The 27213-nt window shown below is 41.2% G+C and overlaps 1 protein-coding gene across 1 annotated transcript in view; it reads left to right on the forward strand.

Annotated features, from left to right (window-relative positions):
* Nucleotides 1-27213, forward strand: part of LOC129697066 (lysophospholipid acyltransferase 2-like) — a 128634-nt gene that overhangs the window by 70897 nt on the left and 30524 nt on the right. Inside the window, exons 4-6 of the mRNA XM_055635281.1 lie at nt 9011-9106; nt 10365-10420; nt 23370-23424. Of these exons, the coding sequence (XP_055491256.1) occupies nt 9011-9106; nt 10365-10420; nt 23370-23424 (207 nt within the window). The remainder of the gene's footprint in view (nt 1-9010; nt 9107-10364; nt 10421-23369; nt 23425-27213) is intronic.

Below are 27213 nucleotides of genomic sequence, written 5' to 3' on the forward strand. Positions count from 1 at the left end.
GTGCGACCTCGCACCACCCGGCGTGGCTTTAATGGCCGCGGGACAATCGCCATCGCCAGCCGGGGGCTTTGACTTTGACTCTGACATCGGGGGGGGGGGGGAGAGTGCAGTGGAGAGAGAAGTTTTTTTGGCCTTCCATCACAGCTATGTGATGGATGTTTATGTAAAATGTAATTATGTTGTGTCTGGGGTCTATTTGTGTGTAATGTATGGCTGCAGAAACGGCATTTCATTTGGACCTCCATGGGTCCAAATGACAAATAAATAGACTATTGACTATTGACTATTGACTTATGTAAATGGTACACAGTGCTGTTGGTGGGCGGGATTAGTATTTACAACACTGTTGAAGATGTAGCCGAGCTGGTGGTGAAAGGCTGACCTTTAATTGTTATGAGTCATCACTGCAGGAGAACCGGGAAGAGAAGGACTTTGATTGCCATTTGTATTGAATAGAGAAATGTTGCTGTAAAAGAGAAGGGGAATTTTTGTGCAGGTGTGCGCAATGGTTGAATGTGGCAGGATAGGTTGTAAAGGTAGTTAATAAGCCACACTTGAGTTTGGGTTTCAATGCATAATGTATAAAAGCAAGGAGCTTGCGTTAGATCTCTTAAAACCTGCGTCTGGTCTTAACTGAAGTATTGTGTTCCATTCTGGTCACCGCATTGCAAGAAGAATGTGAAGGTTTTGGCAAGAATCCAGAAAATATTTACGAGAACAGTTTTGGGGATAAGGGACTAAAATTACATGGATAGATTACAGACGCTAGGACTGTTTTCTTTGGAGAAGAGAAGGCTGAGGAGAGAATTTGCAGAAGTATGCAAAACGAGGGGACTGGGCAGAGTGAATAATGGGCGATTGTTTCCTTTGGCAGCATACAAAGCAACAGATCGCAAGTATAAAATAAAGGAAAGATAATTAAGAGTGATACATGGAAGAACTCTTTTGCAGTGCGTAGCTGGAATATGGAATATGGTGGACACAATTCCATTGTGGCTTCAAGAGGAAATTGAATAAATGGTGAAGAAAAATTAGCAAGGCTTAAAAATGATTGGGGAAATAAAACCAGTGAACCTCTCTGGTAGAGAGCTGAAAAAAAATGAATTTTATTGAATGATCTCTTCCTTAGATGTGACCATAAGATGATTTAATAAAGAATTTGTCTGTCCAATAAGAGATCAATACGGGATGCCCATTTTCCTTTCAATTTTCACCAACCAGACAACTGGCCTACAAGAATTAAGTGGGTGACGTTTCGGGTCGAAACCCTTCTTCAGACACTGGTCTCGACCCGAAACAAGATGGCGCCTACCTCCAGCGACATTTTGCGAACGGCGCAAAGAAAAACAGTAAGATACAGCATTTATGAACTCGCCTGCATCAGAAAATCCACTGAAATCAACGTTTAAATGCATTAGCGCTACTGAGAACTCCCAATGTTAGCGATGGTAAGGGAATCCCTGATCAGAATGCCGTCACCTCCGACAAGGGGAAATCAGGAGGCAGCTCACATGTCAGTGAACCTTCACTCCCTGACGAGCTCAATGCTTCATTAGGATGGAGAGTGACATTGTTAATTCAGAAACAATGGTTCTGAACTTAAAGAAAGGTAACTTTGAGGGTATGAGACGTGAATTGGCCAAGATTGACTGGCAATTAATTCGAAAAGGGTTGACGGTGGATATGCAATGGAAGACATTTAAAGGCTGCATGGATGAACTACAAAAATTGTTCATACCAGTTTGGCAAAAGAATAAATCAGGGAAGGTAGTACATCCATGGATAACAAGGGAAATCAGGGATAGTATCAAAGCGAAGGATGATGCGTACAAATTAGCCAGAAAAAGCAGCATACCGGAGGACTGGGAGAAATTCAAAGACCAGCAGAGGAGGACAAAGGGCTTAATTAGGAAAGGGAAAATAGATTATGAAAGAAAACTGGCAGGGAACATAAAAACTGACTGCAAAAGTTTGTATAGATATGTGAAAAGAAAGAGATTAGTTAAAACAAATGTAGGTCCCTTGCAGTCAGAAACAGGTGAGTTGATCATGGGGAACAAGGATATGGCGGACCAATTGAATAACTACTTTGGTTCCGTCTTCACTAAGGAAGACATAAATAATTTGCCGGAAATAGCAGGGGACCGCGGGTCAAAGGAGTTGGAGGAATTGAGTGAAATCCAGGTTAGCCGGGAAGTGGTGTTGGGTAAATTGAATGGATTAAAGGCCGATAAATCCCCAGGGCCAGATAGGCTGCATCCCAGAGTACTTAAGGAAGTAGCTCCAGAAATAGTGGATGCATTAGTAATAATCTTTCAAAACTCTTTAGATTCTGGAGTAGTTCCTGAAGATTGGCGGGTAGCAAACGTAACCCCACTTTTTAAGAAGGGAGGGAGAGAGAAAATGGGGAATTACAGACCAGTTAGTCTAACATCGGTAGTGGGAAAACTGCTAGAGTCAGTTATTAAAGATGGGATAGCAGCACATTTGGAAAGTGGTGAAATCATTGGACAAAGTCAGCATGGATTTACGAAAGGTAAATCATGTCTGACGAATCTTATAGAATTTTTCAAGGATGTAACTAGTAGCGTGGATAGGGGAGAACCAGTGGATGTGGTGTATCTGGACTTCCAGAAGGCTTTCGACAAGGTCCCACATAAGAGATTAGTATACAAACTTAAAACACAAGGCATTGGGGGTTCAGTATTGATGTGGATAGAGAACTGGCTGGCAGGAAACAAAGAGTAGGAGTAAACGGGTCCTTTTCACAATGGCAGGCAGTGACTAGTGGGGTACCGCAAGGCTCAGTGCTGGGACCCCAGCTATTTACAATATATATTAATGATCTGGATGAGGGAATTGAATGCAATATCTCCAAGTTTGCGGATGACAATAAGCTGGGGGGCAGTGTTAGCTGTGAGGAGGATGCTAGGAGACTGCAAGGTGACTTGGATAGGCTGGGTGAGTGGGCAAATGTTTGGCAGATGCAGTACAATGTGGATAAATGTGAGGTTATCCATTTTGGTGGCAAAAACGGGAAAGCAGACTATTATCTAAATGTGGCCGATTGGGAAAGGGGGAGATGCAGCGAGACCTGGGTGTCATGGTACACCAGTCATTGAAGGTAGGCATGCAGGTGCAGCAGGCAGTAAAGAAAGCGAATGGTATGTTAGCTTTCATTGCAAAAGGATTTGAGTATAGGAGCAGGGAGGTTCTACTGCAGTTGTACAGGGTCTTGGTGAGACCACACCTGGAGTATTGCATACAGTTTTGGTCTCCAAATCTGAAGAAGGACATTATTGCCATAGAGGGAGTGCAGAGACGGTTCACCAGACTGATTCCTGGGATGTCAGGACTGTCTTATGAAGAAAGACTGGATAGACTTGGTTTATATTCTCTAGAATTTAGGAGATTGAGAGGGGATCTTATAGAACTTACAAAATTCTTAAGGGGTTGGACAGGCTAGATGCAGGAAGATTGTTCCCGATGTTAGGGAAGTCCAGGACAAGGGGTCACAGCTTAAGGATAAGGGGGAAATCCTTTAAAACCGAGATGAGAAGAACTTTTTTCACACAGAGAGTGGTGAATCTCTGGAACTCTCTGCCACAGAGGGTAGTTGAGGCCAGTTCATTGGCTATATTTAAGAGGGAGTTAGATGTGGCCCTTGTGGCTAAGGGGATCAGGGGGTATGGAGAGAAGGCAGGTACGGGATACTGAGTTGGATAATCAGCCATGATCATATTGAATGGCGGTGCAGGCTCGAAGGGCCGAATGGCCTACTCCTGCACCTAATGTTTCTATGTTTCTATGCGTTTTACGCACGCTTTGCTAGGGAGAACAATGATGTGCCTTCTCGAGCCCCCATTCGCTGTGATAGTATTTCGGTCACAGTCACTGAGGTCGACGTCAGGAAATCCTTCAGATGGGTGAACCCTCAGAAAGCGCCTGGATCTGATGGCATACCCGGTTGTGTTTTAAAAACCTGTGCGGGCCAACTGGCTAGAGTTTATACGAACATTTTCAACCTCTCACTGAGGTCCGAGGTTCACATCTGCTTTAAAAGGGCATCAATTATACCAGTGCCCAAGAAGAGCAAGGTGACGTGCCACAATGACCATCGACCAGTGGTACTTATGTCGGTGATGATGAAGTGCATTGAGAGGTTGATCATGGAGCAAATCAACTCCTACCTCGACAAAAACCTTGACCCACTGCAGTTCGCTTACCGCCACAACAGATCAACGGTGGATGCGATCTCGTTGGCCCTCCACTCTGCTCTGGACAACAAAAACTCATATGTCAGGCTGTTATTCATTGACTACAGCTCGGCATTTAACCCAATCATCTCCTCCAAGCTGGTTACCAAACTCTCAGAACTGGGTCTCTGCGCATCCCTCTGCAATTGGATCCTCGACTTCCTCATTCACGGACCACAGTCTGTCCGTATTGGTGGAAATGTGTCAGCTTCGATAACAATCAGCATGGGAGCACCTCAAGGCTGCGTGCCCAGTCCCCTGCTGTACTCACTCAATACTCATGACTGCGTAGCCGGACATAGTGTGAACTCCATTTAGTTTGCTGACGACATCACTGTTGTGGGACGTATCACTGATGGAAATGAGTCGGAGTATAGAAGTGACATCAACCGTTTGACCAAATGTTGCCAGCACAATAACCTGGCTCTCAACACCAGCAAAACCAAGGAATTGATTGTGGACTTTGGAAGGGGTAGTATGGGAACACATAGTCCCGTTTATATCAACAGGTCAATGGTGGAGAAGGTCAAGAGCTTCAAATTCCTGGGCGTGCATATCTCTGAAAATCTCTCGTAGTCCGAGAACTCTGATGCAATTATAAAGAAAGCATATCAGCGCCTCTAATTCCTGAGAAGATTACGGAGAGTCAGTATCTCAAGGAGGACTCTCTCGAACTTCTACAGGTTCACAGTAGAGAGCATGCAGACTGGTTGCATCGTGGCTAGGTTCAGCAACTTGAGCGCCCAGGAAAGGAAAAGACTGCAAAACGTTGCAAGCACTGCCCAGTCCATCATCGGCTCTGACCTCCCTACCATCGAGGGGATCTATCGCAGTCGCTGCCTCAAAAAGGCTGCCAGCATCATCAAGGACCCACACCATCCTGGCCACACACTCATCTCCCCGCTTCCTTCAAGTAGACAGTACAGGAGCCTGAAATCTGCAACGTCCAGGTTCAGGAAGAGTTACTTCCCTCCCCACAGCCATCAGGCTATTAAACTAAACTCAAACAAAACTCTGATTATTAATAGCCCATTGCACTTTATCTGTTCTATATTCTGTTGTGTAGAAGCAAAGCAAGAATTTCATTGTCCTATCTGGGACACATGACAATAAACTCTTGAACATCACCCATTCCTTCTCTCCAGTGATGCTGCCTGTCCCGCTGAGTTACTCCAGGTTTTTGGGTCTATCTTCGGTTTAAACCAGCATCTGCAGTTCCTTCCCACACATACAAGGATTAAGTCCTGGATTGGTCTTGAGTTGAATATTCTGGGACTAAAACCCCAGGATTTTAGTTGGCTATCGCCACTGGCTGGGACGGACTTCTAGATTGTAATTAAAACTTCATTTGGAATGATTCTCTCAGCAGATGTATTTGGGAACCATTCCCTTTGCGGTTGAACAAGCCCTGTCCACAAGCTGCCCTTTATACTTGAAAGGCAGAATTGGCATCCCTAGTTCAGCGGTCAGCGGTCAATAAATTGTTTGAGTTGTAGAGAATTAGTGGTTACACTGATGTTTTATCTGTGGAACTGAATAAATAGAAAGATTACAGAATTGGTTCTGACACTGGAAAAAAAAAACAGTTGCGAAGTTAAACGTCAGTTTAATGTACTTTGGCCCTTGAGTGTTACTCCAGCCAAGAACCAGACTGTTGCCAAGGTGAAAAACCAACAGGCCAGGCACGGGTTGAGGGCAGCGGTGAACATGTGTCAGCTAATCTTGATTTTCTGGAGAGAGCAGTAAGTTGAGTGATAGCTGGTGCAAAAATGAAGAAATCATTTTGGAATGAAGGAAAGTTTTGTAGTTGATATTGCTGGCACACCAAAATGGGTGTTTTAAATTCTACTACAGTATTTCTTACAGTACTCTGCCCATCCAATTTAAACATTTATTGTTATCTCCGCCAAAGCCTTTTGTTGGTGCGTGCACCATCTAGGCTGTGCACGACAGTTGGTCACCGAAGTTTCTCTGAGAGTGTTTTCCAAACCTATGAATATGAACACCAAGAAGAGCAACAGCAAATGGCAAGAGTACTGTTTGTATTTTCCCTCTTAACTTCATACAGCATCGCCTTCCATTCTCATTGTGACTGAATCCTGGAACTGCTTACCCAGTGGTATCACATGAGTACCTTCATTAGAAAAACTGCAAAGGTTCAGTTTGCCCACCACCTGAAAAAATAATAAAATAAGTAGAATTATTATGAGAAGAGATGAAATGTTACAAAAAAAAAAGCAAGTTACTGGAAACTAATTTTAACCATATAACAATTACAGCACGGAAACAGGCCATCTCGACCCTTCTAGTCCGTGCCGAACACCTAATCTCCCCTAGTCCCATATACCTGCGCTCAGACCATAACCCTCCATTCCCTTCCCATCCATATAACTATCCAATTTATTTGTAAATGATAAAAACGAACCTGCCTCCACCACCTTCACTGGAAGCTCATTCCACACAGCTATCACTCTCTGAGTAAAGACGTTCCCCCTCATGTTACCCCTAAACTTCAGTCCCTTAATTCTCAAGTCATGTCCCCTTGTTTGAATCTTCCCTACTCTCAGTGGGAAAAGCTTTTCCACGTCAATTCTGTCTATCCCTCTCATCATTTAAAAAACCTCTATCAAGTCCCCCCTTAACCTTCTGCGCTCCAAAGAATAAAGCCCTAACTTGTTCAACCTTTCTCTGTAACTTAGTTGCTGAAATCCAGGCAACATTCTAGTAAATCTCCTCTGTACTCTCTCTATTTTGTTGACATCCTTCCTATAATTAGGCGACCAAAATTGTACACCATCCTCCAGAATTGGCCTCACCAATGCCTTGTACAATTTTAACATTACATCCCAACTTCTATACTCAATGCTCTGATTTATAAAGGCCAGCACACCAAAAGCTTTCTTTACCACCCTATCTACATGAGATTCCACTTTCAGGGAACTGTGCACAGTTATTCCCAGATCCCTCTGTTCACCTACATTCTTCAATTCCCTACCATTTACCATGTACGTCCTATTTTGATTTGTCCTGCCAAGATGTAGCACCTCACACTTATCAGCATTAAACTCCATCTGCCATCTTTCAGCCCACTCTTCCAACTGGCATAAATCTCTCTGTAGACTTTGAAACTCTACTTCATTACCCGCAACCCCACCTATCTTAGTATCATCTGCATACTTACTAATCCAATTTACCACACCATCATCCAGATCATTGATGTACATGACAAACAACAGTGGACCCAACACAGATCCCTGTGGCATCCCACTCGTCACTGGTCTCCAACCTGACAACAACCATCCACCATTACTCTCTGGCATCTCCCATTCAGCCACTGTTGAATCCATCTTGCTACTCCACCATTAATACCCAACCATTGAACCTTCTTAACCAACCTTCCATGAGGAACCTTGTCAAAGGCCTTACTGAAGTCCATATACACAACATCCACTGCGTTACCCTCATCAATTTCCCGAGTAACATCTTCAAAAAATTCAAGAAGATTAGTTAAACATGACCTTCCAGGCACAAATCCATGTTGACTGTTCCTAATCAGACCCTGTTTATCCAGATGCTTATATATATTATCTCTAAGTATTCTTTTCATTAATTTGCCCACCACTGACGTCAAACTAACAGGTCTATAATTGCTAGGTTTACTCTTAGACCCCTTTTTAAACAATGGAACAACATGCGCAGTACGCCAATCCTCCGGCACTATTCCCGTTTCTAATGACATTTGAAATATTTCTGCCATAGCCCCTGCTATTTCTACACTAACTTCCCTCAATGTCCTAGGGAATATCCTGTCCGGACCTGGAGACTTATCCACTTTTATATTTCTCAAAAGTGTCAGTACTTTCTCTTCTTTGATCCTCATAGTTTCCATAGCTACTCTACTTGTTTCCCTTACCTCACATAATTCAATATCCTTCTCCTTGGTGAATACCGAAGAAAAGAAACTGTTCAATATCTCCCCCATCTCTTTTGGCTCTGCAGATAGTTGGCCACTCTGACTCTCTAATGGACCAATTTTATCCCTCGCTATCCTTTTGCTATTAATATAGCGGTCGAAACCCTTCGGATGTACTTTTACCTTACTTGCCAAAGCAACCTCATATCTTCTTTTAGCTTTTCTAATTTCTTTCTTAAGATTCTTTTTACATTCTTTATACTCCTCAAGCACCTCATTTACTCCATGCTGCCTATAACTATTGTAGATCTCCCTCTTTTTCCGAACCAAGTGTCCAATTTCCCTTGAAAACCATGGCTCTTTACAATTTTTCCGATTTCCTTTCAACCGAAGAGGGACAAAAATATTCTGTACTCTTAAAATTTCACCTTTAAATGTACTCCATTTCTCTTCCACATCTTTCCCATAAAACATACTGTCCCAATTTACTCCTTTTAAATCCTTTCGCATCTCCTCAAAGTTAGCCTTTCTCCAATCATAAATCTCAACCCTAGGTCCAGTTTTGTCCCTCTCCATAATTATATTGAAACTAATGGTATTGTGATCACTGGACCCGAACTGTTCCCCAACGCATACCTCTGCCACCTGACCCATCTCATTTCCTAACATGAGGTCCAGTACCGCCCCTTCTCTAGTAGGTACTTCTATGTATTGTTGCAAAAAACTATCCTGCACACATTTTACAAACTCCAACCCATCCAGCCCATTTACAGAATGTGTTTCCCAGTCCCAATTTTGAATGTACATAATTAAATGCTTAAAAACGTTCAATTTTTTTTAGGTTCTGTTTTGTCATTGCTTTTGGATACCTCACCCTGTGCCAAGTTAGCAGAGTATACCTCTTTGATTATGGACTATATTCAGCTGACTTTACTGGGTAAGTTTATCACTCTCTCACTTTATTTGAATCTGTATTAAATGCATTTTGAGGAAAAAGCAGTCATTCCTGGAATTCTGTCTTGCCTTTTGGAAGCCCAAAAGGGGAAAAAAATGGGAATCAACTCTGTAAATTCCAAAGCCAAGGCCGACATTTGACATGACGTTTTCAGTACCAATTTTGTAATATGTTCATTAACATAAACAATTTTCACAAAGTGCTGAATTGAGACTACCCGGAATTCTTCCCTATTCCCAAAAATGGGTACAGAGTACTGTTTTAACCACAAACCTTTCTTTGCAAACACCATCAACACGGGTTTATAAACTCATTAAGTAAATATACACTTTTGACTATTCAGTACACAAGGATGGTACCCAATCAATACAATTGTTAGTCAAGTACACATAGTATCATTGAAACAGAAAATGTGCAGGAGTAGGCCATCTGGCCCTTCGAGCCAGCATCACTATTAAATATGATCATGGCTGATCATCCAAAATTCCTGCTTTCTCCCCATATTCCTTGATTCCATTAGCCTTAAGAGCTATATCTAACTCTCTCTTGGAAACTTCCCGTGAATTGGCCTCCACTATCTTCTGTGGCAGAGAATTGCACAGATTCACAACCCTCTGGGTTGGTTTATTCTTAAACTGTGACCCCTGGTTCTGGACTCCCCCAACATCGAGAACATTTTTCCTGCATCTAGCCTGTCCAATCCCTTAAGAATGTTATATGTTTCTATAAGACCCCCTCTCATTCTTCTAAATTCCAGTGAATACAAGCCCAGTCGATCCATTCTTTCACGGCTTTCACTTTATCAATATTATATCAATATCAGCATTTTATCAATAAATAAATTCAAGTATTAAAGTGTATGTGCATGAACTGTTTTGGAAAATTGAATGTGCATGTTATTTGTCTATTACTTTGACCAGAAATATCTTAACTTATAAATAATAATAATAATAATAATAATAATAATAATAATAATAATAATAATAAAAACTAAAAAACACACACATCTTGAATTCCCAAATAATCATTTGTAAATGTTACATGCAGTTTTTGACAACACTATGATAGACAGCAAGTGGAGAAGACTAAATCCACTGCCTTTTTGGAGGTGAAAGGTCATTGTTTAACTTTCTACCCTGCCCACAATAGATACTAATTTAATCTGCCTACAGATTAAATTCTGAATTAAAATAAAAAAATTATGATTTTTTGTTTTCTCTCTGCTATTTCTGTTCTGTAGTCCGATGATGATAATAACACAGAAGATAACCAGCCTGGCTTTTGAACTTCATGATGGTAAGCAGAAATCAAATGTTTGTGTATATAAAGATGAGATACAGGTACATTGCACTGCATTTATCACTTTAAAAGTTTATATTCTCAAATCATTAGACTATACAGGCACTCTCCCACTAGCATAATCGGCGACATATGTAAACTCGCACTTGCATAACCAATTCTTTAACCCACTGCTTTATTTCCAAGAAAGACACAAATTGCTAAAGCAACTCAGCGGGACAGGCAGCATCTCTGGAGTGAAGGTTCCAAGTCATGTGTCTTGGTAGCAATGGCTAGTGCCGTCACATGTGGCCATTTCCGCAAGCCAGTCAGCTGTTCTCGGGAATGCTCCCACATTGTGCAATTGCTGCCGTCACATGAATGAGTAACATGGAATAGAAACATAGAAAATAGGTGCAGGATTAGGCCATTCCGCCCTTCGAGCCTTCACCGCCATTCAATATGATCATGGCTGATCATCAATGACTGGAGAGCCTTGTGCAGTTTTTTTTTTTTAAAGCAGACAGTGAGCTAACTTAATTGTAAGAGGCAGTACTTAATAAACATTACATAAAGAGCAAATCTAGCCGATAATCTGAAGTTAAACAATGGCAACAGGATAAGGTTCATGCCAACAAGATCAAATTGGTTAATGGAGAAGATATTTTTCAGAACTTATCACCGACTGGGTTTCTAAATAGCTTGATCTTCAAAATAACTTGGGGGAAATCATAAAAAATGGGTTTGATATTGTCATTAAAGGGATTAGTGAAGGAGAACTCTGGATGGGTTGATGTGGCATGAAGGGATGCTATCTACCTGTTTCCCAGTGTAGCAACGCCTTTGGCCTGGGTTCCATTGTTGATGTCTGTAGAATATGGTCTAAATCTACAACAGACTGATTTTGATGCAAGGGTTGCCAATTAGACTGACACAAGACTGACATACTTCATTCCACATGAGACACCAAGTCGCCCGTTTTAAACCATGACATTTAATTTGAATCCAAAGAACTGACGGTCTCCTTTTGAAAAGTATAATACTGTGATTTGTTTTGTTTTCTGTTTTCATGTATCCTTGAGATGTGAATGTGTGTACTGTTTACTGTGAGCTTCCCATAAACAAGGAATTTCGTGGCACCCTGGTATATGTGACAATAAACCAATCTGTAATCTGGAAGTTGCTGACAATGCCTGCGTTTATTCCCCATCACAATTGCCTATGAACTAAGGAGGCAATCCACCGTCAAGCACAATGTGGGTCTTCACTTGCATTGTCAGACCACGTTCAGTTAGCACATTTCTGCGCTTGAGGATATTTGTGAACTAGGCAGGGTATTTTTTAGTAGATTAAAGGTAAATGTGTGACTTGGATTTTTTTCAGAATTTGTCAACAGATGGGATAGATTAAACTTGAATACTACTTGGGAATCTTTTAAAAAAAAAAGTTTAATATTACAATTTAAAGAAAAAGATTGAAAGTGAAAGAAAAGATTGTGACCATGACACAAAGGGATGGTGTCCATATCCATCTGGTGACTGATTTTTGAGTTGTGGAAGAACTGTTTTAAATTAATTGTGTTGAGGGTTTTGGTGGAAGGATATTATTCTGGCTGGTGGTCTGTGACCGGTGGATTTCCGCAGGGATCTGTGCTGGGACCTCTGTTGCTTGTGATGTATGTTAAACAACTTGGGTCCAGATGTGTTGTTTAAGAAGGAACTGCAGATGCTGGAAAATTGAAGGTAAACAAAAATGCTGGAAAAACTCAGCGGGTGAGGCAGCATCTATGGAGCGAAGGAAATAGGCGACGTTTCGGGTCGAGACCCTTCTTCAGACTGCTGTGGGGGCGGGAAGAAGAAAAGAAGAGGCGGAGACAGTGGGCTGTGGGAGAGCTGGGAAGGGGAGGGGAAAGAAGGAGAAAGCAGGGACTACCTAAAATTCGAGAAGTCAATGTTCAGAGTCAAAGTCTCCGCCTCTTTCTTTATCCCCCCCCCCCCTCACTCCCACATCAGTCTGAAGAAGGGTCTCGACCCGAAACGTTGCCTATTTTCTTCGCTCCATAGATGGGGCTAGATGCAGATGGGTTGGTTAGTAGGTTTGCAGTCAACACCAAAATTGCTGGAGTTGTGGATAGCAAAAATGGCTGACAAAGTATACAACAGGATATAAATCAGCTAAGGAAATGGGTGGAGAAATGTTTCGTATTTTTGGTGCAGTCTTTTATTTGTAATCATTTTCTATCCTTTTGCCCTCTTTTGTGTGCCACACTTGATCTTGATTCTCCTAGTGGTCATAAAGCATCAATTAGTAATAATAATATGGTCTGTGCATGTTTCCAGTCAGGTTTTTCTATGTAAACTCCTTTACTTGCTCTTTGAATAAAGAAACCTGCCTATGTCAGTTTGTCACGTTGTGATCGTACCTTTCTGCCAGGGGGACAAGCTGCAGTGCCACCACTTGCATGAGATGGGAATTACAGTGTCAAGGTTGTGTAGGCAATTTCCATTAGAAGGAAGTACAGGTATAATGATTGAGACAGTTAAGTGCAAAATATTTATAAAAATGCATGATTTACTTTGTTATAATGGGGGAGAACTATGCATGCCTATTAGGGCATTGTTAAGCTTACACTTGCTTTTCTTACATGAGACATACTTGCTCTTTCAAAAAATTATCAAATTTATCAAATATAACTTTCACATGGTCACTATCTCAGACGAGTCCACGCCCTTCTAAAGGTGAATTAATCTTATTTCTATTTTAGATCATCAGCACTTTTCTGAAGAGCTTAAAGGCAATAAAACAATGTTTCCTTTCTTGAGAAAACAACATTGCATTTCCTAGTCCATTTACACATCTTTTGGAAAAAGTTATTTTCAGTCTCGTTCTAGCAAACCTTTTGGTGATTCCTGCCTGGCCTTGCATTAAATCACTGCCTTAAATTTTAGGCACTAGGTCCTGCTTTTTGAATTACCTCCCTTATGGTTATATAACATTGATTTCATAATGCTTTTTATCGAAGCCAGTAAAAAATATTGTTCCTTTTTATTTAAAAAAATGTCTCTTAATAAGCTACAACAGATCATCAACCCAATTCTAGTGGCCATAAAATCTCCTTTGCAATTTTCTTAACTGCATTTTAATCAGCATGGAGAGTGTCAAAATTATTTGAGGACCATAATCTTCCATAGTTGTGGGGTGTGTGGCTGTGAAGCTATTTCCCCTGTTTGGAGAATTTAAATGTAGGCTATGTGATCCCTTTTAAGACTAAGAAGACAAGTTTGTACTCTGAGAGTTACCTGATGAACCTTCTGGTATCTTCTTTATAGGAATATTCGTAACTGGCTGCGCATTGAAAAGTCATTGTGACGTCATGCAGCTCACTTCAGATTCAGTTAGATTTTAATTTTAGTAAAAAACACGAGAAATAATTAACCAAACTTTCAGAAGAGGAAATTTTTGAATTCATGAAGTAAATCTTTACCGGAATATGTAAACATTTCTCCATTACTGCGTCAGGTTTTGGAGGAGATGTGACGGACAACCAAACAACCATACAAACAAACTAACGAAGAGAGTTTTAAATGTTACTAGACTAAGTGGGACCCGTTGGATCCCATGTTCACATGGGAGGGCTGGTCCCCCAACACAATAGTCCACCTCTCTGCCAATTCCAATATTGGTGGCCAGTGGGGGCTTTCTGGAGCGCTAGTATGGGTGTTGTGGGCTGAAGGGACTGGTTTCCAGAGGGCTAGTATGGTCATGGTGGGCCAAATAGATTCTTGGGGTGGCAGCTCAGTCACTCAAGCCTGATGTGCTGGCAGCTCACTCACGGCTGGTGGGCTGGCAGTTGAATCACGGCTATTCCTTGAAATTCCATTTCAAGCAGGGTGCAAGGCCACCAAATGCAAGTGCAGTTTCCTACCACTTCAAGGAGGGTGCAGGGCCACCAAACTCTAGTGCAGTTGCCTACCACTTCAAGCAGGGTGCAAGGCCATCAAATGCAAGTGCAGTTTTATACCATTTCAAGCAGGGTGAAACCACCTTAATACCACACAAAAACACCACATAAACATCACACTCACAGTTCAGTAGACATTCAGTGTGTTCAGTTGATTCACAGCTCTGACAGAGTCGTGACCTCTCCCTCCTCCATCTTGCAGAGAGTGAGCCACACCCACACTTCCGGGTTTTATAATCCCTCCCCCTCCCACTGGAAGAGGCGTGGCCTTCATGGCGTGATTGACAGGACAGATTCTCAACATTTTTAAAACATTAATAACACTTTTATTTTTCATTGATGGGAAGACTCCTCGGCACCTGATGAGCGGAGATGGACTGAGTAAGATGGCCAAAAATCATAGCCGTAAATGGTAGCGTTTTATCTAAAATCACTATACAGTGCAAACAGGAAGTTGTCAAGTTTAGACTTTTAATCATTTGCCATTTTGAACCAACCACCACCAACACCCATTTGCAGTGCTTTATTTCCAACCAACCACCACCAACAACCATTTGCGGTGCTTTATTTCAAACCAACCACGTTTTGATTTTCAAACCACATTAAGGGCACTCAAGGTCATTAAAACCACACTCACAGTTTAGTAGACATGTGTTCAGTGTTATTCACAGCTGAGCTCACACTCTTTTATTTTTCATCGATGGGAAAAATCCTCTTGTCCTGCACAGCGGAGGGGGACTCTGCGTAAAATGGCCAAAAATCTCAGCCGTAAGTGGCAGTGTTTTTTCTAAAATCAATGTACAGAACAACAGGAAGTGGTCAAGTTCAGACTTTTAGTAATATAGATATGATAGTGTATTTAGCCTATTGTTACATTTCAATCTTTTTGAGACTTTCCTTCTGAACTTGCATGACGGCCCAAGCACTTTGAAATGTTAAATACGGAGGCCCTGGGGCCATACACTCTGTGTTAATCAAATCATCCACGCATGCTTGCCTTTGTACAGTTATGACCTTGGAAAAATCTGCTGGCACAAGAAGTCATAGAGTTGTACGGCACAGAAATGGAGCTTTCAGTCCACCATGGCTGATGCAGACCTTTTAAGCCCATTACACTAATGCTATTTCCCAACATTTAGATTTATCCTTCTATGCCTTGCCTGTTCAAGCGCCTGACTATTTCTCTTGAATGTAGTGATTGTAACTGACTCCAGCGCCACCTGTGACAACGCGTTCTAGATATCAACCACTCTCTGCACGGAAAGATTGTGCCCTCAATTCTTTTAAAATTCCTTGCTCTCAACTTAGAACCCAAGCACGTTTGGAATTTGCATCCCCTCGCATGGGTAAAAAGATTCTGGCTGCTTATCTATGCTGCTTATTTTATATACTTCTATCAGGTCTACCCTCTCTGCCTCATTAATTCCAGGGAATACAAACCCATCCGATCATTCCACAACTGAAGTCGTCTAATCGAATAGTCCCCGAGGATTGGCGTACTGCGCATGTTGTTCCATTGTTTAAAAAGGGTTCTAAGAGTAAACCTAGCAATTATAGACCTGTTAGTTTGACTTCAGTGGTGGGCAAATTAATGGAAAAGATAATTAGAGACAATATATATAAGCATCTAGATAAACAGGGTCTGATTAGGAACAGTCAACATGGATTTGTGCCTGGAAGGTCATGTTTGACTAATCTTCTTGAATTTTTTGAAGAAGTTACTAGGGAAATTGACGAGGGTAAAGCAGTGGATGTTGTCTATATGGACTTTAGTAAGGCCTTTGACAAGGTTCCTCATGGAAGGTTGGTTAAGAAGGTTCAACTGTTGGGTATAAATGCAGGAATAGCAAGATGGATTCAACAGTGGCTCAATGGGAGAAGCCAGAGGGTAATGGTGGATGGCTGTTTATCGGGTTGGAGGCAGGTGACTAGTGGGGTGCCTCAGGGATCTGTGTTGGGTCCTTTGTTGTTTGTCATGTACTTCAATGATCTGGATGAAGGTGTGGTAAATTGGATTAGTAAGTATGCAGATGATACCAAGATAGGGGGTGTTGTGGATAATGAAGAGGATTTCCAAAGTCTACAGAGTGATTTAGGCCATTTGGAAAAATGGGCTGAAAGATGGCAGATGGAGTTTAATGCTGATAAATGTGAGGTGCTACACCTTGGCAGGACAAATCAAAATAGGACGTACATGGTAAATGGTAGGGAATTGAAGAATACAGTTGAACAGAGGGATCTGGGTATAACCGTGCATAGTTCCTTGAAGGTGGAATCTCATATAGATAGGGTGGTAAAGAAAGCTTTTGGTATGCTAGCATTTATAAATCAGAGCATTGAGTATAGAAGCTGGGATGTAATGTTAAAATTGTACAAGGCATTGGTGAGGCCAAATCTGGAGTATGGTGTACAATTTTGGTCGCCAAATTATAGGAAGGATGTCAACAAAATAGAGAGAGTACAGAGGAGATTTACTAGAATGTTGCCTGGGTTTCAACAACTAAGTTACAGAGATAGGTTGAATAAGTTAGGTCTTTATTCTTTGGAGCGCAGAAGGTTAAGGGGGGACCTGATAGAGGTCTTTAAAATGATGAGAGGGATAGACAGAGTTGATGTGGACAAGCTTTTCCCTTTGAGAATAGGGAAGATTCAAACAAGAGGACATGACTTCAGAATTAAGGGACAGAAGTTTAGGGGTAATATGAGGGGGAACTTCTTTACGCAGAGAGTGGTGGCGGTGTGGAATGAGCTCCCAGTGGAAGTGGTGGAGGCAGGTTCATTGGTATCATTTAAAAATAAATTGGATAGGCATATGGATGAGAAAGGAATGGAGGGTTATGGTACGAGTGCAGGCAGGTGGGACTAAGGGGAAAAAAATTTGTTCGGCATGGACTTGTAGGGCCGAGATGGCCTGTTTCCGTGCTGTAATTGTTATATGGTTATATGGTTATATGGTAATCCAGGCAATATCTCCTCTGTGCCCTTTCCTGTGCAACCATGCCCTTCTTGTCATGTGGCATCCAGAACTGTATACAGACTACAATCTCCTGGGCGTCCTTGTACACCGGTCACTGAAAGTTGGCTTACAGGTACAGCAGGCAGTGAAGAAAGCTAATGGAATGTTAGCCTTCATAACAAGAGGATTTCAGTATAGTACTAAAGAGGTTCTTCTGCAGTTGTATAGGGCTCTGGTGAGACCACATCGGGAGTATTGTGTACAGTTTTGGTCTCCTAATTTGAGGAAGGACATCCTTGTGATTGAGGCAGTGCAGCGTAGGTTCACGAGATTGATCTCTGGGATGGCGGGACTGTCATATGAGGAAAGATTGAAAAGACTAGGCTTGTATTCACGAGTTTAGAAGGATGAGGGGGAATCTTATAGAAACATATAAAATTATAAAAGGACTGGACAAGCTAGATGCAGGTAAAATGTTCCCAATGTTGGGCGAGTCCAGAACCAGGAGCCACAGTCTTATAATAAAAGGGAGGTCATTTAAGACTGAGGTGAGAAAAAACTTATTCACCCAGAGAGTTGTGAATTTATGGAATTCCCTGCCACAGAAGGTAGTGGAGGCCAAGTCACTGGATGGATTTAAGAGACAGTTAGATAGAGTTCTAGGGGCTTGTGGAGTCAAGGGATATGGGGAGAAGACAGGAACGGTTATTGATAGGGGGCGATCAGCCATGATCACAATGAATGGCGGTGCTGGCTCGTAGGGCCGAATGACCTCCTCCTGCACCTATTTTCTAAGTTTCTATGTAGCTAACCTGCATTTTAAGTTTCAAAATAACGTCCTGCCTTTTATTTTCCATACCTTAACCTATAAAGGCAAGCCTGTCATTTGCCTCCTTTATCATCCTATGTGCATGTGTTGCAACTTTCAGGAGATATGGACTTGTAATCCAAGGTCCCTCCTGTTCATCAATATTTCTTAGTGCCCTACAATATTTCTTAGTGCCCTGCATGCCAACTGATTTCCCCAAATGTATCACCTTGCACCTTGTTGGTATTAAATTCTGTCTTACCAACATGCCACACAACTTGCTATCTGATCTATATCCTACTGTAGCTTCAGAAAACTTTTCATGACATTTTCAAATTTCGTAAATATATTTCTGAAACATCACATTAAGATATTGTGATATATTCACAAACAACAGATTATAAAAAAGCTTCAAGTCATGTCATAAATGTACCTTCCATAATGAAGTGACTGGATTTTGTAGTATTGAAGCCCTCTTTCCATTGCCAAGAAAAATTTCTTGAGCTGCTTTGATACTGTATCATTTCCAGAACGTCTAAAATTCAACACCCGTCTTAGAAACTGTGATCTGAATTGGTTACTATGCATCCCGACTGAGAAAGGTACAGAATGTAATTTTACCAATCCATCCCAAAGGTGTATAACATCAAAGATGATGGACAATCTCATTTGAATCTTCCCTCTTAAAAGTGTGACCGGAGCTCTTTTATCCATTGACATTTCCCTCTCCCTATGTAGGAATAATTACACTTTAACAACTCCACATGACCTTTTGTAATTCAATTTGGTTCATATCATATAACCATATAACCATATAACAATTACAGCACGGAAACAGGCCATCTCGACCCTTCTAGTCCGTGTCGAACACATAATCTCCCCTAGTCCCATATACCTGCGCTCAGACCATAACCCTCCATTCCCTTCCCATCCATACAACTATCCATACAACTATCCAAACATATCTATTTCTCACACTTCCACAATTATATTAAACCTCATGTTGCAGTTATCAGGTTTCTCAGGCCTGTGTATTAAGTACATAATGTAGAACGTTGGAGAGTTATTCTTTCCTTGCTCGGAAACCAATTCCATTGTATTTAAATAGGCAATTTATGATATGCCTCCGAAGAATAAATTGCCTTAATTTTGAGACTACTTTTAACTTCATTAATGAACCTAAGCTTTAAGTGCACCTTGCATGCATATCACACTCTAATTCTCACCCGCGTCATCAAATTTCACTCTTCTTAAGAAATTACTGATCGTTGATTAATTTGCCTCTAAAATGTTTATTTTGATTTAAAATTCATCTTATAATGCACCAACTTTTGATTGGAAATTTTGTTCAGAACTTTCTCAGACCCTAAACTTAGTTGAAAGCACGACAGCTGCCGTAATGCAGAGTGTCTACATTCCAATTGAGAATAGGATTACCGAGTCTGAACTTCCAACAGTACTCTCCTCAAACTTAAGATTGACCATGTCATTTCTCACTATGCAAAAAACAAAGTGCTGGAGAACTTCAGTGGGCCAAGCAGCATCTATGGTGGGAATGGATAGATGACGTTTTAGGTCAGGACATTGTGTGTATGTCCCTCCAGAGATGTTGCCTGGCCTGCTGTGTTTCTCCAGCACATTGTTTGTTATCTCCTATGTGCAGTCTTGCGTCTAGCATTTTCTAAGTCTGTCTTAAAACATTCCTAGCAGTTTGATCACTGGAAACTGTTTTTTGGTGGTGTCTCAAACAAAGGAAAGTTGTGATTCCTGAAGTGGATTGATCAGTACTACAGTAATACAGATAAGCCATGAAGAAATGGATATTTATCTATAAGAAATTTTCATTTTGAACAGCTTTTTTCGCATATTCGGAAACAATCCCTGAGATTTTTATGACTACGATCCATTATGTTGTGTCAAAACAATAATTTATTCGCTTCACAGAGCAGATGTTTTCCGTCATGTGAATGTTATTTGTACAGAAAAAAAGTGAATGGCCGGTGTGAGTTAAAGTCAAAATAAGTTAAAGGTATACTTTGATAAATGTCTTCATCATTATTTGGTTTCCTGACCAGATCCCATACTTTGCCCGGAGTAGGGGAATCGAGAACCAGAGGATATAGGTTTAAGGTGAGGGGGGAAGATTTAAAAGGAACCTGAGGGGTAACTTTTTAACATAAAAGGGTAGTGGGTGTATGGAACGAGGTGGAGGTGGAAATTGAGGTAGGTACTATCGCATAGTTTAAGAAACATTTCGACAGTTATATGGATTGGATAGGTTTAGAGAGATATGGGCCAAATGCAGGCAGGTGGGATTAGTACAGATGGAACATGTTGGTCGGTATGAGAAAGTTGGGCCGAAGGACCTGTTTCCATGCTGTGTGACTGTCGAAAAATGATTTGTACCCAAAGGGAATTTTCCCCTGTACATAGCTGAATGAAGGAGTTAATAATAATTTTAGTGACCTAAATTAAACTTTAAAATGGCATATAGCTACATAATTTTGGATAACATGCCATTTCTGTAGTTTTTGATATAGACTCAGGAGTCAAAGTAAAGAGATAATATCTCTCCAAGGGTTGCTAGGGATGGTTCTGAAAAACCATGGTTACTGTCATGGTTTAATACAAATGTGTGCTCTTGGAGTTAATGTTGGCCATATTTATGTGGCAGATGTTGTATCTTTAATATTTATACATGGCTTGTTGGTTGTCGGTGCGTGCCAGAATGGAATTGTACAGGATTTCTTTCAGCTCTAACAATAGCCAAAAAAAATATGATTGGCAAATAAAGTCACAACAATTATATTCACAACAGCAATATTCTCTGGCACTGCTGCAAAAGAATGTTGAGTTTATTGAAACTTGCATGACTGACATTAATTTCACACTGGCAATATTGCATGTTTGCATGTATGTTACAATTAACCATGGAAAAGACAATTGCATGTAAGTTCAGCGAAGTTGAAGGTAAGTAGTAGATAATTAGCAAAAAAAAGCAATTTAGGGTGCCTTAGTTTAAGTGACCAGTTTTCATAAATGAACTGTACAATAATCTCATAGATTTGTACATTAACCCGTGGTTCCTTTTTGTTGTAAACGCAGGGAACCTACCATTCTTGGAAATAATGAATTTTGTGCATTTAAAAAATATATATTGACTTCTTATAATATCTGGATTCCATTTACTACTAAAAGGAATGTTGATATATTTTGCTAATGCAGTTATTAAATTAAATTAAAGCAAAAGCTTTAATATGGGTTGAATATTAAAGACATTGATGTTACATGTGGTAATACTAGAATCACATATTCAAAATAAAAATATTCAGTTGTAAAATTTAAATTTGCTACTGAAAGTCTGTCTTAGGTATTATCTGACGCTTATGCTATATGCGATTTAAAAAAAATCAATTTATTCTCCTTCAACAAGCAGAACATTTGCTTTTTAAACATATTTCATTTTTGTTTATACGTCTGTAATGCCTTTGAGAATTTTGATTAAGTTAAAGCGCCAATTATACTATATAGAAATCCGTGCATCACTGATGTTAATTGAATGGTGCTTCAGTTCTTTGCATATCTTTGAAGTTTCTTGGTTGTCATAACCCTTTAATACTTTTGCATTGAGAACTTTAGTTCCCATTGAAGTTTAGAGGATTTACAAAATGATGTCTTGTTATTGTAATTTTCACTTGCTGTAAAAATGCCGTTCAAATATTTGATGAAGGGTTGTCTAGAAATATTATAAACCATGGTAGAGACAATTATAACCAGGAGACAGCAATTAAAATTAATCTGTGGAAGGATTACAGAGGATTTGAGAAAGCAGTAAAGGTTTGGACCTCTGCCCAAAAATGGTTTTGAGGCAGAAAACATCGGCATGTTTCAAAGGTATCGAAATGAGCAATTAATACAACACACCAGTGCTACAAGACCCAGGAGGTGGAAAGAACTCAGATGTATACATGGACAGAGTAGACCAAATGATCATCTTCTGTGCCATAACGTCTTATCATGGAAATAATCTTTTTGTTCAAAATTGTCCAAAATTGTCCAAAATCATATTTTGTTTAGAGGTTTGGTTCAGTGTGATTTTTGGAAGTGAAAACCATCATGTTTATTAAGGACTACCTGCAATCAGTTAATATAATTAATTGATATTCCAGCTTCACAGGTGTCTTTAAAATTGGATGGTAAAAAAACGATTCAGTATTTCACATGGAATGCTTAAAACATTAATTCAGAAATTTATGTAGATTAGCCAAGTTCTGACTCTGGATTACACCAAGATGGAAGCTGTTTTCATTAAGGAATCAAGAACTACTCCCATATTTGTTTATCTTATAACAAAAGGTACTATGGCCGCCCGTACTGGTGCTAATGTCTAACTATCAGATTGCTGCCATCTGAACAATTATTTCATTTGTTCCCTGGATGATAAAAACAGCTGCAGATTAAAACAATCCTTGTTAACAGAATGATTTTGCTATATCGAACAATAGATTAATTTTCTATTTGATCTCTAATCTTTCATTTGGCCTTAAATCTGCCATGCTCCAGCTATCTATTGATGCATTAATTCATGTCCCACAGCTGTACTATTAGTAGCATATCGTACAGACAAAGAAACAGTCTGACCCAAAACATCGCCTTGCCATGTTCTCCATAGTTGCCGCCTGACCCTCTAAATTACTCCAGCACTTTTTGCGTCTTTGTCTTTAAAATATAATCTGCTACATGATTGCCACAGTAAATCACTGGCATCACTTTGTCAGATATATTCCCCCTTTGCTTTGTCTATCCCTTCTACACATTCTCTGCTACTGAGAATTAACTTGTTTTCTCTTTTGTTCTTGGGTCCCAGACTTGAAACACGAATTGGCAATGTTTCACTGACATCGACAAAATCAGAAGAAGGGACCCGACCTGAAATGTCAGCTGTCCATTTCCTCCACAGATGCTGCCTAACCCACTGGGGTTACTTCAGCATTTTGTGTGGGGTTTTTTTTCAGTATTCCAGCATCTACAGTTTCTGTGTCTCCATTAACGCTGGAGTTTATGACCAACATTGATGTTTCTGATATAGTTTCTAAAATTACACAATATCTATTGTGATATTTCAACTTAAAGATAAAATTGACCCAGGGACCACCTATATTGTGCTGCTCTATGTTTGTGTGTGTGTGTGTGTTTGTGTACCTATCTATCCATCTAAATATATTTTATATATCTACTTTAGGGATGGCACGAAAAGAAGAACATCTGACACCAACACAAAAATCCTTAGCTATCCGGTAAGTTACTAGTTTGCAAATAATTCAGAGTTTGGCATCCATGGCTAATTTCAGTCATGGAGATGCATAGTGCTCTCCATAATGTTCTGGCTGAAGACCCATCATTTATTTATTTGCCTCTGTACTCCACAATTTGAGATTTATAATAGAAAAAAAATCTCATGTGGTTAAAGTGCACATTGTCAGAATTTATTAAAAGTTTTTTTTAATACATTTTGGTTTCACCATGTAGAAATGACAGCTGTGTTTATAGATAGTCTACCCCCCCCCCCCCCCCCCCCCCCCCCCCCCCCCCCCCCCCCCCCCCCATTTCAGGGCACCATAATGTTTGAGACACGTGGCATCACAGGTGTTTATAATTGCTCAGGTGTGTTTCAATGCCTCCTTAATGCAGGTACAAGAGAGCACTCAACACCTAGTCTTTTCTCCAGTCTTTCCTTCACCTTTTATTGCAGTTTATCAAAATCAGGACCAAAGTTGTGCCATAAAGTCAAAAAGCCATTATGAGACCGAGAAACAAGAATAAAACTGTTCGAGACATCAGCCAAACCTTAGGCTTACTTAAATCAACTGTTTGGAACTTCATTCAAGGAGGTTGGAAGAGGAGCGGCAGCAGGTGAAGGAGAGCGGAGATTGGCTGGGGAAATTAATTTGTAAATTGGCGAATTAGGCAATTTATCAGCCAATACAAGCATGGTTGCTCTAGGGGAGCGGCCTGTCGGGGAGCTGCTTTGTCGAGGGAAGTGCCTTGGCAAGGAGGCTACAATCTCCCTGATGTACTAGTGGCCAGAGGATCTAGGGTGACAGAGGAACTAAAGGAAATTCGCATTAGGTAGGAAATGGTGTTGGTTAGACTGATGGGACTGAAGGCTGATAAATCCCCAAGGCCTGATGGTCTGCATCCCAGGGTAGTTAAGGAAGTGGCTCTAAAAATCGTGGACACATCAGGGTGCTCCCTTAACTTTTTTTCCCTTTTGCCAGCCGGGCAACCTTGGCAGCTTTTTAGGTTGCCAAATGACAGTTTAGGTGGTCATTTAAGATGGCTTGCATGATGCGTGCGATAATGTGCTCGGACGAAGTGCGTAGTTACCAGTCGGAATTATGCTCAATGAAGCATTCACATATTATTTCTGCTTCAAATAAAGTCACAAACTAAACATATTCACCAATCAAGACATGATATATACCACAATGACATGCAGCAAAATTATAATACAGTATCTCAACTCTTTTTACACATTGCAATTAATGCAATTTTTATTATTTCTTTCCACTTCCAAACAAAAATGTGGTTGGATTATTCAGCGTATGACCAACTTGTGGCAATAAATCCTGGACCATGATAACATATATGCTTAACCATGCACACTACAGATTGATGCAAGCATGTTTCCTGTGAAGGACCAAAAATTATCATGACATGGCCATAGCATGGGTCATTATTGCTATTGGTACAGAAACACTCTCGCTTCCCACATAATTTATCCACAACAAAATATACAGGTTGCAAGAAATTTTCTAAAGGCATTTTATGATAATAGCTGTTAAAACTGACTGTACCCATCTGACAGGTTAAACATTACACTAACTAACAAGAGATGGCCAAAGGACATAAATGCAGCAAATGTTCTTTTGGTAATATATTTAAAGGTGTCAAGACGCCACATTAATGGACATTCAGATTAGATGTATGTGTGGTGAACAGCAATGAAGATACTCAGCATGTAAGCAACAAATTAAAAAGAAATTGTTGATAACCGCTTTTTCCATCATTCCCACTTCAGAATTAACTGATTTGAGTATAGGAGCAGGGAGGTTCTACTGCAGTTGTACAGGGTCTTGGTGAGACCACACCTGGAGTATTGCATACAGTTTTGGTCTCCTAATCTGAGGAAATACATTCTTGCCATAGAGGGAGTACAGAGAAGGTTCACCAGACTGATTCCTGGGATGTCAGGACTTTCATATGAAGAAAGACTGGATAGACTCGGTTTGTACTCGCTAGAATTTAGAAGATTGAGGGGGGATCTTATAGAAACGTACAAAATTCTTAAGGGGTTGGACAGGCTAGATGCAGGAAGATTGTTCCCGATGTTGGGGAAGTCCAGAACAAGGGGTCACAGTTTAAGGATAAGGGGGAAATCTTTTAGGACCGAGATGAGGAAAACATTTTTCACACAGAGTGGTGAATCTCTGGAATTCTCTGCCACAGAAGGTAGTTGAGGCCGGTTCATTGGCTATATTTAAGAGGGAGTTAGATGTGGCCCTTGTGGCTAAAGGGATCAGGGGTTATGGAGAGAAGGCAGGTACAGGATACTGAGTTGGATGATCAGCCATGATCATATTGAATGGCGGTGCAGGCTCGAAGGGCCGAATGGCCTACTCCTGCACCTAATTTCTATGTTTCTATGTTAACTGAAATATCTCCTGACCAAATTTGTGATGTATATGACTGACTGCAGAAGTAAAACCTGGATAAATCCAACGTATAGTTGTGAATGTTGCTCATTAAATAACTACAGTACTGATTTGCTGTTAAAATGTCCATATTAAGAGCATTGATTTGCCGTTAAAATGAATTCTGTAATAATGGGTCAACGGTAGCAGTGACAATTGAACACTGCTGTTTTAATGTTTCACGTGTTCACAATTTAATTAATCTATCGTTATGGATTAAAACAAATAATAACATTAGGAATTAAAACACAGTTGAATGCATTCCGTTATCAAACATGTTCGCTCTGAAGACATTTCCAGCACAATAGGGACGGAGGGGTGTGGATCAGTGCAGGATGGATAGATGACGGTGGGGGGGGGGGGGGGGGGGGAGGTTGAGATGGCAATCGGTGCGGGATGGATGGATTCAGGCAGGGGAATTAGTGCGTGTTGGTTGGAGTAGGTAAAATTGTAGGGGGAGAGCGCGCGGGAGATGACAGTGGGGTTGAATGGGGGGGGGGGGGGGGGGGGGGGGGGAGCTGTGCAGGATGGATGGGTGGAGCAGTGCAGGATGAAGGGGTGGAGCAGTGCAGGATGGATGGGAAGGGGGGTCAGTACAGGATAAATTGGAGGGCTAGTGTAGGATTAAACATAGAAACATAGAAAATAGGTGCAGAAGGAGGCCATTTGGCCCTTCGAGCCAGCACCGATTGATGGGGAGTGGCAGGAGAATCAATGCGAGGTGGATAGGGAGATCAGTGCAGGATGAGTAGATGAGGAGGGGAGCACACGGGATGTCAGTGAGGACTGGATAGAGGCAGGAATGGGGATCTGTGGGATGGAGAGGAGGGGTTTCAGGATAAGGGGGGGTGTACAAGAGAGAGAGAGGAAGGGGCAGAGGAGGTGGGAAAGAAGGTCAGCGCTCCTCGGACAACACCGGCATCAATCAGGCACAGAAATCGCTATCAAAATATGGAGGGGACCGGGGGACACAATATCTTGGCGGCCGCACGTGCATGCGCACACTCACACACACGCGAGGCTTCAGAGGCCCTGTGAATGGTAATTTCAGCTCAATGCAGCACTAAATGCAGCTCAACTCCTCCCCCCCCCCCTCACCTGCCTGTCCATCGCCAAGTGCCGCCGCCAAAGGGGGAGGTAGTTGGGATCACCTCGCCATCGCCTCCCCTCCTCCGCCAACCAACAGGTAGGTGCAGAGCCGAGCGGTACAGACACCAGACGGCGGAAGGGAGCCTCCTGCTCCCTCCACCCGGCCTCGACGTGCGGGAGGGTTTGTTTTGAAAGCGCCGTTGGCGGAGTGGCAGGCAGCGGCCGCTAACTGGGCGGGGAGCG

Source organism: Leucoraja erinacea, chromosome 5 (genome assembly GCF_028641065.1).
Source record: "Leucoraja erinacea ecotype New England chromosome 5, Leri_hhj_1, whole genome shotgun sequence".
In the NCBI taxonomy this organism is placed as follows: Eukaryota; Metazoa; Chordata; class Chondrichthyes; order Rajiformes; family Rajidae; genus Leucoraja; species Leucoraja erinaceus.